Genomic DNA, 13,565 nt, shown 5'->3' on the forward strand with positions numbered 1-13,565 from the left:
GATAAGAAGCGAGTTATATCGCAAATTAAAGCTTAAATTATTCTCTTTAAAACGACGTATGATACTCTATTTGAAATGATAAAGTTTGTTGGAAAAGAATTTTTAAAAATCATGTTGTAAAAAGGAGGTTAGATTAACGACATTAATTTAACGTAAAGTTTAAAAAATCGCTTCCGGTTTATTCTTAGGAATGAAGAAATGATTTATATCTCAAATTATAGCTTAAATCGTCCTCTTTAATACGATGTATCATAAGGTATATGTTAATAATGGAAATAAGGAGGAAAAATGATTTATAAAAAATTATAAATTTTGGTAAATATTGATTGAGGTCAATTTTTAGAAAATCACATCTCCTATACTTTCGGGAGATAAGAAGCGAGTTATATCGCAAATTAAAGCTTAAATTATTCTCTTTAAAACGACGTATGATACTCTATTTGAAATGATAAAGTTTGTTGGAAAAGAATTTTTAAAAGTCATGTTGTAAAAAGGAGGTTAGATTAATTACATTAATTTAACGTAAAGTTTAAAAAATCGCTTCCGGTTCATTCTTAGGAATGAAAAAATGATTTATATTTCAAATTATAGCTTAAATCGTCCTCTTTAAAACTATGTATCATAAGCTATATGTTAATAATGAAAATATGAAGGATAAATGATACATAAAAAAATATAAATTTTCGTAAATATTGATTGAAGTCAATTTTTAGAAAATCGCATCTCCTATTGTTTTGGGAGTTAAGAAGCGAATTATATCGCAAATTAAAGTTTAAATTATTCTCTTTAAAACGACGTATGATACCGTGTATGAAATGATAAAATTTGTTAGTAAAGAATTTTTTAAAATCATGTTGTGAAAAGGAGGTTAGATTAACGATATTAATTTAACATAAGGTTTAAAAAATCGCTTCCGGTTTATTCTTAGGAATCAAGAAATGATTTATATCTCAAATTATAGCTTAAATCGTCCTCTTTAAAACGACGTATCGTAAGCTATATGTTAATAATGGAAATATGAAGGAAAAATGATTTATAAAAAATTATAATTTTTGGTAAATATTGATTGAAGTCAATTTTTAGAAAATCACATCTCCTATACTTTTGGGAGATAAGAAGCGAATTATATCGCAAATTAAAGCTTAAATTATTCTCTTTAAAACGACGTATGATACCGTGTATGAAATGACAAAATTTGTTAGTAAAGAATTTTTTAAAATCATGTTGTGAAAAGGAGGTTAGATTAACGATATTAATTTAACGTAAGGTTTAAAAAATCGCTTCCGGTTTATTCTTAGGAATGAAGAAATGATTTATATCTCAAATTATAGTTTAAATCGTCCTCTTTAAAACGATGTATCATAAGCTATATGTTAATAATGATAATATGAAGGATAAATGATATATAAAAAATTATAAATTTTGGTAAATATTGATTGAAGTCAATTTTTAGAAAATCACATCTCCTATACTTTTGGGAGATAAGAAGCGAGTTATATCGCAAATTAAAGTTTAAATTATTCTCTCTAAAGCGACGTATGATACCCTATTTGAAATTATAAAGTTTGTTAGAAAAGAATTTTTTAAAATGATGTTGTAAAAAGGAGGTTAGATAAAAGATATTAAATTAACGTAAAGTTTAAAAAATCGCTTCCGGATTATTCTGAGGAATGAAGAAATGATGTATATCTCAAATTATAGCTTAAATCGTCCTCTTTAAAACGATGTATCATAAGTTATATGTAAATAATGAAAATATCAAGGATAAATGATATATAAAAAATTATAAATTTTCGTAAACATTGATTGAAGTCAATTTTTAGAAAATCACATCTCCTATAGTTTTGAGAGTTAAGAAGCGAGTTATATCGCAAATTAAAGCTTAAATTATTCTGTTTAAAACGACGTATGATGCCTTATTTGAAATGATAAAGTTTGTTAAAAAAGAATTTTTTTAAATCATGTTTTGAGAAGGAGGTTAGATTAACGATGTTAATTTAACGTAAAGTTTAAAAAATCGCTTCCGGATTATTCTGAGGAATGAAGAAATGATTTATATCTCAAATTATAGCTTGAATCGTCCTCTTTAAAACGATGTATCATAAGCTATATGTTAATAATGAAAATATCAAGGATAAATGATATATAAAAAATTATAAATTTTCGTAAATATTGATTGAAGTCAATTTTTAGAAAATCACATCTTCTATACTTTTGGGAGATAAGAAGCGAGTTATATCGCAAATTAAAGCTTAAATTATTCTCTTTAAAACGACGTATGATACCGTGTATGAAATGATAAAATTTGTTAGTAAAGAATTTTTAAAAATCATGTTGTGAAAAGGAGGTTAGATTAACTATATTAATTTAACGTAAGGTTTAAAAAATCGCTTCCGGTTTATTCTTAGGAATGAAGAAATGATTTATATCTCAAATTATAGCTTAAATCGTCCTCTTTAATACGATGTATCATAAGCTATATGTTAATAATGGAAATAAGGAGGAAAAATGATTTATAAAAAATTATAAATTTTGGTAAATATCGATTGAGGTCAATTCTTGGAAAATCACATCTCCTATACTTTTGGGAGATAAGAAGCGAGTTATATCGCAAATTAAAGCTTAAATTATTCTCTTTAAAACGACGTATGATACTCTATTTGAAATGATAAAGTTTGTTAGAAAAGAATTTTTAAAAATCATGTTGTAAAAAGTAGGTTAGATTAACGATAATAATTTAACGTAAAGTTTAAAAAATCGTTTCCGGTTCATTCTTAGGAATGAAGAAATGTCTTATATCTCAAATTATAGCTTAAATCGTCCTCTTTAATACAATGTATCATAAGCTATATGTTAATAATGGAAATAAGGAGGAAAAATGATTTATAAAAAATTATAAATTTTGGTAAATATTGATTGAGATAAATTTTTAGAAAATCACATCTCCTATAGTTTTGAGAGTTAAGAAGCGAGTTATATCGCAAATTAAAGCTTAAATTATTCTGTTTAAAACGACGTATAATGCCTTATTTGAAATGATAAAGTTTGTTAAAAAAGAATTTTTTTAAATCATGTTTTGAGAAGGAGGTTAGATTAACGATGTTAATTTAACGTAAAGTTTAAAGAATCGCTTCCGGTTTATTCTTAGGAATCAAGAAATGATTTATATCTCAAATTATAGCTTAAATCGTCCTCTTTAAAACGACGTGTCGTAAGCTATATGTTAATAATGGAAATATAAATAAAAAATGATTTATAAAAAATTATAATTTTTGGTAAATATTGATTGAAGTCAATTTTTAGAAAATCACATCTCCTATACTTTTGGGAGATAAGAAGCGAATTATATCGCAAATTAAAGCTTAAATTATTCTCTTTAAAACTACGTATGATACCGTGTATGAAATGATAAAATTTGTTAGTAAAGAATTTTTTAAAATCATGTTGTGAAAAGGAGGTTAGATTAACGATATTAATTTAACATAAGGTTTAAAAAATCGCTTCCGGTTTATTCTTAGGAATCAAGAAATGATTTATATCTCAAATTATAGCTTAAATCGTCCTCTTTAAAACGACGTGTCGTAAGCTATATGTTAATAATGGAAATATAAATAAAAAATGATTTATAAAAAATTATAATTTTTGGTAAATATTGATTGAAGTCAATTTTTAGAAAATCACATCTCCTATACTTTTGGGAGATAAGAAGCGAGTTATATCGCAAATTAAAACTTAAATTATTCTCTTTAAAGCGACGTATGATACCCTATTTGAAATTATAAAGTTTGTTAGAAAAGAATTTTTTAAAATGATGTAAAAAGGAGGTTAGATAAAAGATATTAAATTAACGTAAAGTTTAAAAAATCGCTTCCGGATTATTCTGAGGAATGAAGAAATGATTTGTATCTCAAATTATAGCTTAAATCGTCCTCTTTAAAACGATGTATCATAAGCTATATGTTAATAATGGAAATAAGGAGGAAAAATGATTTATAAAAAATTATAAATTTTGGTAAATATTGATTGAAGTCAATTTTTAGAAAATCACATCTCCTATACTTTTGGGAGATCAGAAGCGAGTTATATCGCAAATTAAAGCTTAAGTCGTCCTCTTTATATCATAAACTATATGTTAATAATGGTAAGTCCAGACTATCGATCTGTCGCTTCATTAATTATACGTGCTGCATCTATTCGGTCAGCCTCATACAAGCTACTTAAAACTGCAAATATGTAAGTTCAGATAGTTACTATTATGGTCTCTTTGATTAGAGATATTTTTGACTCTAATGTACCCAGGTTTCAGATGCTTCCAGTTCAGACTAAACGGAGATCAAGATATTCTGTTAAGCTATATTTTTCAATACCTCGTCCAATTATAAATTTTGTTGACTGCCGCTTGAAGTTTTTCCAAGTCCCAAGTACAGTATCTTATGAAATTGGAATTCTCGTGGAATTCCAGGCACGACAGTCTAAATTTATTTTGTGAAAGATATGATTTGTTTTAAGAACCCTCACAGGAAAAATCTGCAACATAAAAGTTTTATTTGCCTGTGCGAAAAAGTCTAAAAATAATAAAATCATAAACAAATTTTCTTTCTACATCAACAACACTTTAAATTTAAATCTATGTTCATACGTTTTTGTTTTTATTTGAAATTCCAAATGGAAGTAGATAAATAAATTTAAAAAAATACATTTGTATGTGATACCATTAGAAATATAAATTCATTACCGCCTTGAATAATAAACGAAGCGCTTTACATTTACCGTTTTATTTCAACAAAACACAATTTTCTTCCTCGCAAGACGTGCGATATTTCGTGAGTCACGCAAACAAAAACACGGCAAAGGCCACGTATCCATGTACGCTTGTCCGTTTTCCAGAAGACTTTGCACGCAACACAACTTTGCAATGCCGTCAATAAAAAATTTTAAAAATAAACATTATCCGTGTTGCTTACAACATTAAACGGGAATATTTTCATGGAATTGTTTTGTACAAAATTAAAAAAAATAGTTATTTCTAAAAAGCAATCTTATTTTGGAATCAAATAAACTTAAATTTTGAACTCATTGTCATCCGGGCGGAATTGGCAAACGTTCTAAACAACAGGGAATGTTTACCGTAACATGTTACGTTTTCGAAATGTTCTGGTAAAATTAGAACGTACACAAATAAGCTTTTTGAAAGATTGACTTGAGAAATGATTGAATTTTTTATTATTTCAGAAACCCCGATATCAAGAAGATGAAATGCCACCACCTCCATCACCGCCGATTATCCGCGATCATATCGCCATGGATGGTATGTCCAAACATGGATCTTTGGAACGATGTAATAGGAGGAAAAGTTCAGTTGATAGAGAACAAATTTCGTGTCCAAAGGAAACTTTTAAGGTAAATGAATGTAAAAAATGATTTTTGTTTAATAACAGTTTTTAAGTGGATAATTCAATTTAATGGAAGAACTAATTCGTACATTTACGGCCGCGTAGATCAAAAGGGACGTTGAAAAAAGCCGTAATGTTTTTTCTACTACTCCTTTGAAAGCTTTGAAGCTTTCGCCGAAATGAATTGTAAATTTTAACAGTCACGTCAATCATTTTTTTTGTAAAAAAATATACTTTTTAAAATCTAAAGGACGATTTTAAAATAGTTCACTTTAAAATCTTTTAACAAAGATTTAAAGTGGTATTTTAATATTAAATACCCAAGTTACTTTTAACTCTGACCAAGTTTGATGATACGATGATACTTACTTCCGTTTTAAACAGAAATCCCCTAACTTTATTAAAGAGAGAATTTTAAAGTTACTTTTAAAATTCAGTTAGCAAGAGAAATCATCTTATTTCAAAAAATTTCTTTCTTAATTTTAAAATTTTTAAAATACAAGGTATTTAGGTTAGATTAAGTAATAATTCAACGTTTTTTTAAACCGAATTTGCGTAATTGGAACGTTTATAAGCCGAAAAAAAAAGATTGGAAAGTTTTTGGCAACGATTTTGTTTGGAATCTCGTGATCCTGAAAATATTTCGAAGTAAAAAAAATTAAATTAGTGGGTGGGAGCAGTCAAATAGAAACGCAGGTCGTCGGAATTATAACAATAACCGTCTGGTTGTATTCAAAATTTGCTTTTTGAGCTTACGTAGACGTGCCAAGGTATCTCCGGACGACTCAAAATAATATTGCTCTGGCAAATCTCCATCGGGATTTCGCGGATTAACGTGTCAATAAACACGCGAGACACTCTTTCCATTAACCTGAAAACATAATAAAAGCACAAAAAAAAATTTTTTTTTCTTGTGGGGTTAAGAAAATGTTTTGACAAACTTGTCAAGTCATAATAAATTTGAAACATCTTTTAAATTTAAGATTTGTTTATTCATACAGTGATAAAATAAAGTCTACATACACCCCAGAAAATGATAATATCTCAACTCCTGAAATATAATTCAATGAATTTTTTAAACGAAGGGTATTAGAAGTCTATATTATTTTAATACAAAGTCGAAACAGTTCGACTTGTGCTACGAAGTGAAGGTTACAAGAATAGATTTACTCGCACGTCTCTCAAGACGGCTAAATCCGAATTATTCTAGTTCTCTAAGTCTTGTGTTAACTCTAGTGATAGTGCTAGTGTAAAGCTAGAACTAACACTAGACCCAGAATTAGAAACATTCGGGCTTAGCCGCAAGTCTCTCAAGACTGCTAAACCAGAATTATTCTAGTTCTAGGTCTTGTGTTAGTTCTAGTGATAGTACTAGTGTAAAACTAGAACTAACACTAGACCTAGAACTAGAAACATTCGGGTTTAGCCGCACGTCGCTCAAGATGGCTAAACCCGAATTATTCTAGTTCTAGGTCTTGTGTTAGCTCTAGTGGTAGTGGTAGTGTAAAACTAGAACTAACACTAGATCTAGAACTAGAAACATTCTTCAGACGCACGGCTAAACCCGATAGTTTCTAGTTCTAGGTCTAGTGTTAGTTCTAGTTTTAATTCAATAAAAATATACAACAAAGTGATATCTTATTCTAACTAGCGCTACTTACCACTGTGTCTAGAACTAACATTAGACCTAGAACTAGAAACATTCGGGTTTAGCCGCACGTCACTCAACACGGCTAAACCTGAATTATTCCAGTTCTACATCTTGTGTTAGTTCTAGTGATAGTGCAAAACTAGAACTAACACTAGAATCTAGAACTAGAAACATTCGGATTTAGCCGCACGTCTCTCAAGACGGCTAAACCCGAATTGTTGTAGTTCTAGGTCTTGTGTTAGTTCTAGTGATAGTGCAAAACTAGAACTAACACTAAATCTAAAACTAGAAACATTCGCGTTTAGCCGCACGTCTCTCAAGACGGTTAAACCCCAATTATTCTAGTTCTAGGTCTTATGTTAGTTCTAGTGATAGTGCTGGTGTAAAACTAGAACTAACCCTAGAACTAGATACTTTCTAGTTCTAGCTCTAATGTTAGTTGTAGTTTTAGTCCAATAAAAATATGCAACGTAATGATATCTTATGCTAACTACGCTACTTACCACTGTCTCTAGAACTAACATTACACCTAAAACTAGAAACATTCAGGTTTAGCCGTTTTAAGAGACGTACGGCTAAATTGAATGTTTTAAGTTCTAAGTCTAGTGCTAGTGTTAGTCTAGTTTTATTTATTAGTCAGCGGTCAGCGCTAGATAGTTGTATATTTTTATTGAGCTATAACGACCACCGATAGACTTTTTTTAGGGCTGTATGTAGACTTTTTTGAGTTAAAGATATGATTATGTTTTGTGTTCCCTTTGATTAATAATAACTTATATATGTAGTTTATATGTATGTAGTTAGTTTTTATGTAAAATATGGAAATAATTTCATATTTTCATTGAAATACATTTCGAGAACTGAGACATTATCATTTTCCGGGCTCTATGTAGACTTACCCTGCATCTAAATAAATTTAATATTCTACCAGTCCGTCAGTCTGGTTTTCGTTCAAGACACAGTTGTACGACAGCCCTTCTCGATGTCACGGATGATATTTTCCATGCAATTGACCAAAAAAGCGCCACGATCCTGATTCTCTTGGACTTCTCTAAGGCCTTTGATACCATTCACCACCCCACTCTCTTAGCAATACTCCACCATATTGGCCTTTCGGAGGGTGCCATAAAGTTTTTTAATAGTTACCTCCTGAATCGGTCACAAACTGTTAAGCTTCATGGAAAGGAATCTTCAGCAGCAGTGGTGTCCTCAGGCGTGCCGCAGGGTTCAATTCTTGGCCCTCTGCTCTATCTAATTTATACGGCTGCTTTACCAAAAGTACTAGACTATTGCACTGCTCACATGTATGCTGACGATACTCAGGTCTATTACTCATTCAATGAGAATAACATTGACAAGGCTGAAAGAGCTATCAATTCTGATTTAGACAAATTGGCCCACGAAGCTTCAAATCATTGTTTGATTATTAATCCGTCTAAATCAGCAGTTATGGTATTTGGGAGTGGTGGTGTGGTGAACAGGGTCAAGGGGTCTCTGAGTGTCGGAGTGGGTGGTGTTAAATTGAATTTTACGGACGAGTGCTGTGATTTGGGTATACGTCTTGATACCGCACTCCGATTCCGTGGACATGTTTCTTCACTAATTCGTAGAGCCTACGTGACGCTTAAATTATTGTACAGTAACAGGAGCTTACTTAACCAACGTTTGAAAATCCAATTATGTGAAGCTCTTGTTCTGTCCGGAGATGCTTTATATCATCCATGCTTAGACTCTGTAACCAAAGTGCGTATCCAAAGAGTGCAGAACTCATGTCTGAGGTTTATATATGGTATTAAAAGACGGGAAAACATATCACACACTCTGAATTGGGCAAATTGGTTGAATATGACGCGTCGTAGAATCCTTCACACTGCTTGTCTCTTTCACAGAATTATTATGTATAAATGTCCACCATATTTAGCCAATAGAATCAGGTGTCGCAGTGACGTGCACAATATTAATATACGACATCGGTACATGTTATGCATACCACGCCATGAACTTCAAATCTTTAAAAGATCTTACTCTTATAATGTAACTACTATTATGAATAGCCTTCCTGATTCAGTCAAGCAGCTGAGTGAGCGAAGTTTCAAGTCATATTATAAAAAAATTCTTTTGATTGAGTAGAACAGCATTTAAATTTAAATTTTAAATTTAAGTTCTTATTAAGAGGTAATATTCACTTTTTACATTTCTGAATTGTATGACCTAACAGGGCAGGGGGAGATTGTTCGCGGCAGCTTGTTCAACCTTTTCTTCATTTTGCTATGTCTTTGTTCTTTAATTTTGTTTTATTTTTTTTTATTATTCCTTATTATTGTTATCTTTCATTGCTAACTAATTTAGGTGCTTACTTCTGTTAATATAGTTTTTATATATATATATAGTTAGTGCTATCTTGTTTGAAACCAATTTATTTATTATTTCTATTATAAAAGGGCCGATGAAAAACAATAGCAGACAAGCTATGTCTGCATTGACTCGGCTCTTTTTGATGATGCGCTGTTATTAAGTCCGGTTTTGTTGATAATTTCAGAGTGTTTATTATTTTATTTACTTTTATGTATTATTTTTTTTGTGGGCTTGTAAATTCTTTGTTGCATCATCAATAAACATATATATTATATTACTTTATTGTATCACTGTATGTGTTTTTTTTTTTTGAAAAAATGTGAAATAATTGGTAAAAAGATTTTTATACAGTGAATTTCACTTAAGATGCATTTAATTATGTCAAGGAATTCAAAAGTATTGTAGTTGTGCCCATCCCAAAGAATTACCCGTCTTGTGGTGCAGATTCTTTCCGGCCTATTTCACTACTATCGTGTTTTTTGAAAAAATACGAGCGATTAATAAAATCTTCTCGCGTCTTGAATCAAATTAAAATTCTGCCTTGTCAATAATATGGCTTCGAAAAATCGTTTAGTTCGCTGGATGCAGTGGTAGATTTGGTTACCGAGGTTCAACTTCTTACTTTTTCAAAAAATCAATATTGCACCAGATTATTTCTTGATTTGAAAAGCGCATACAATTCGGTAAACCTGGACTTATTGGAGCAAAAGATGAACTCTGTTGGATTTCCAGCTAAAGTGACACGTAGTATTGTAAACATCTTTCGCGATCGAGATATTTATGTCCGAGATCACAGAGCAGATGTTGCGAGTGTATAATTTTTATTTCTTTTTATTCTCTTCTCTTAATGTTATTCTCTTTTCTTTATTTTAAAAGCCAAAATCATTTTCTTTTCTATTAATGTAATAAGATTGTTTAACATGATCCTTTTCCTTAGCAATATTCGCGAAATACCTTGCCCGCGACTTGTGTCGACCCTATTGGTCATCAATCCTATCTTTCCTCTCTTTCTTTTATTCCTTGTCTTTATTTTGCCAATTAGGAATTTAGATAGGTTTAAGTCAGTTGTAAGCAAGTTCTTAATGTAGTAAGAAGTACGTCAATACAACTGTGGAGCGTTAGTCCTATCTATACTTTCAACAATCCTCGTCAGCAGCCCTAAATTTACGTTGGGTAAACCATCCCCAACACAGAGAATGATGTTAGGAAAAACAAAGAATTGTTTGTTGATCAACAACTGCAGGGTGTTAATAGAGGGTAGTTTGTTTATTTATACTGATGTTTCCAAATCTGCAAGTGGTGGTGTTGGTTGTGCTTTTTTGATACCCGCTATTGATTATATTAGCATGCCAGTTTTAAACTTAATCCATCCACTAGTATTTTTGCGGTGGAACCAATAGCAATTTTGGAGGCCTTAAAAGTATATAGATAGAAATATACGTCCAAATAGTAGCGTTAGTATATTTACCGATTCAAAAATTGTCGTACTATCTATAAAACACAGGAAATATTTCTCGAAGTACCAGCTTATAGTAGACATTTTGAACAATGTCACTAGGCTGAATGATATTGGCCATGTGGTAAAACTTTTGTCCATAATGAGCATGTAAATAAGCTAGCTAAGACAGCCTTGCAGAACGATAAGCTGGTTAAAAACTCACTTTCTTCTTCTGAGGTCTCATCTATCTGCAGGGAGAAACTTATAAAGGAGACACTGGAATCAAACATATTAGCACAAGCAGACTCAGTACATTCGAGTTAATCCTCGTACACTTTACCATCAATGGTATAGTGGGCGTGACGTTTCTAGAACTTTCTTTTCAACTGTTGTCAGACTGAAGTCCGGCCAAGGATGTTACCGTGCCCATCTAAATAAAATTAATGTTTTACAGTCTCCCAATTGTTCATGTGAGTTTGAGACGGGGGATTTGAATCATATATTTTTCAACTGCGATAAATACGAATCATATCTGCCGGAATTCATAAGTTCTTTAGTTTCTCCTTGCCACTTGATGTTGTAACGATTTTAAGCAGAAATTGTTTTGAGATTTATAAAGTTATTGTTGTTTTGATGAGGAAGAGTGCCATTGTTATTTCAAACTTTCTAGTTCTAGGTGTAGTGTTAGTTTTAGTTTTACAGTAGCACTATCATTAGAACTAACAGAAGACCTAGAACTAGAATCATTTCTAGGTCTAATTACACTGATCAACAAGGTTTTTGCCACACGGATTCTGTATGCTAATTATTATTTTACTGCATGCCCTTATTATAAAACAGAAATTATATTTTTCTGTCACCCACAAATTTGGTGTGACAGCCACTTATGATTTTACTACATTTAACAGTGTAAAATTGTGAGTTTAGCATACATACGATAATCATTGTTAGCTTCATGCAAAGAAAATGTATTAATCATCCTAACAGTTTTTGCTACTTATGTGGTGAACTGACTTTCAAAAGCCAGCAACAAAATTTCACTGAACTGGTGAAGCAGTGTGATCGTGTATATTTTGGTTTCTCTGTGGCTCATCAAGATAAGTATTGGGCGCCTCATATACGTACGACATGCGTAAAAAATCTTACAGGACGGGCCAAAGGAATGCGATATATGGCTTTCGGAAAGCCCATGATTTGGACAGAACCTGTAGATCACGTATCTGATTGCTACTTTTGCTTGACTAGTATAAATGGAATGAATGTGGCGTCAAAACATACTGTGAAATATTCAAATGTACATTCTGCATCACGACCACTTCGTCATAGTGCCGATTTACTTGTACCTGCAATGCCAAATCAGACAAATGACGCAGCAAATGATGTCATCGATTTACCTTCATATGACGAACCTCATTTCTTAACTCAAGCTGATCTTAACGATCTGGTTCGCGACTTAAAATTGTCAAAAAGGCAGTCTGAAGTATTAGGATCCATGTTGAAAGAAAGAAATTTGCGTCATCCCGATACGAAGGTGTGTCTTTTTCGTAGCCGTGACAAAGAACTAACAAAATACTTCTCACAAGAAGAAAATGTAGTGTATTGCAATAATATTACTTCGGTCACGAACTTGGTCGATATTGAATTTGAACCACCAGATTGGCGCTTGTTTATAGACTCGTCAAAAATCAGTTTAAAAGCTGTACTCTTGCAAAATGAAAATAGATTACACTCTGTTCCGGTAGCATATGCTTACGGCATGAAAGAAACTTACGAAAACATGAAATCGATACTAGAAAAAATTTGGTATAATCAATTTTCATTTAAATTATGTGGTAACTTCAAAGTCATTGCGTTACTTCCCGGATTGCCGCTGGGTTTTACAAAGTATTGTTGCTTTTTATGTGAGTGGGACAGCAGAGATCGAAACAATCATTACTACAAGAAAGACTGGCCAAAGCACGAGTCCTCCTGGAAATAAAAAAGTTTTACATCTTCCTCTTTTCGAGCCCACCAAAGTACTTCTGCCACCACTACCTATAAAACTAGGTCTGATAAAAAATTTTGTCAAAGCCATAGATCGCAACGATTCAGGTTTTATGTACTTGAAAGAAAAAGTTCCTAAAGTTAGTGACGCTAAAGTAAAGGAAGAAATTTTTGAACATGGAGAAAGATTCCATCAGGATATTTCCAGCATGGAAAAACGATACCAAGGCAAATGGAAGCAAGAGACCAGCTTCAAGCCAAAAAAATTTGGGTACCAAAATTTTTCTACGTCTGTTTTCCACCTTAGGGAGTCTAAATAAAGTCAAAAATGCCCAAAAAGTGTATGTGATAAATTAAAAGTTCATTTTTGTCAATCAGTGTTATTATTAATTGTTATTCAGCCTTAAATTGTGGTATATTTTTATTGAACGGGTAGTAGAAAGTAGAACTAACACTAGATCTCTTCAGACACACTTTCTAGTTCTAGATCTGGTGTTAGTTCTGGTTTTACACTAACACTATCACTAGAACTAACACAAGACCTATAACTTAAATCAATCGGATTTAGCCGTCTTAAGAGACATGCGGCTAAATCCGAATGTTTCTAGTTTTTGGTCTAGTGTTAGTTCTAATTTTGCGCTAGAACTAACACAAGACCAACAACTAGAATCATGCAGGTTTAGCACGTCTCTCAAGACGACACTGTCAGTAGAACTAACACTAGAACTAAAATAATTCTCAACAA

General features: G+C 31.6%; 2 protein-coding genes across 9 annotated transcripts in view; one reads left to right on the forward strand and one right to left on the reverse strand.

The window, feature by feature from the left end:
- LOC111418340 (discs large 1) overlaps positions 1-13,565 on the forward strand; it is a 439,942-nt gene that overhangs the window by 317,517 nt on the left and 108,860 nt on the right. For all 8 annotated transcript variants that reach the window (XM_071194892.1, XM_071194889.1, XM_071194887.1 and 5 more), the window contains one exon: positions 5,233-5,400. In XM_071194892.1, coding sequence (XP_071050993.1) covers positions 5,233-5,400 — 168 coding nt within the window. The remainder of the gene's footprint in view (positions 1-5,232; positions 5,401-13,565) is intronic.
- LOC111418336 (larval cuticle protein A2B-like) overlaps positions 1-13,565 on the reverse strand; it is a 101,966-nt gene that overhangs the window by 86,908 nt on the left and 1,493 nt on the right. The gene's annotated exons all lie outside the window — the stretch shown is intronic.

The sequence above is a fragment of the Onthophagus taurus genome, chromosome 3 (assembly GCF_036711975.1).
Source record: "Onthophagus taurus isolate NC chromosome 3, IU_Otau_3.0, whole genome shotgun sequence".
In the NCBI taxonomy this organism is placed as follows: domain Eukaryota; kingdom Metazoa; phylum Arthropoda; class Insecta; order Coleoptera; family Scarabaeidae; genus Onthophagus; species Onthophagus taurus.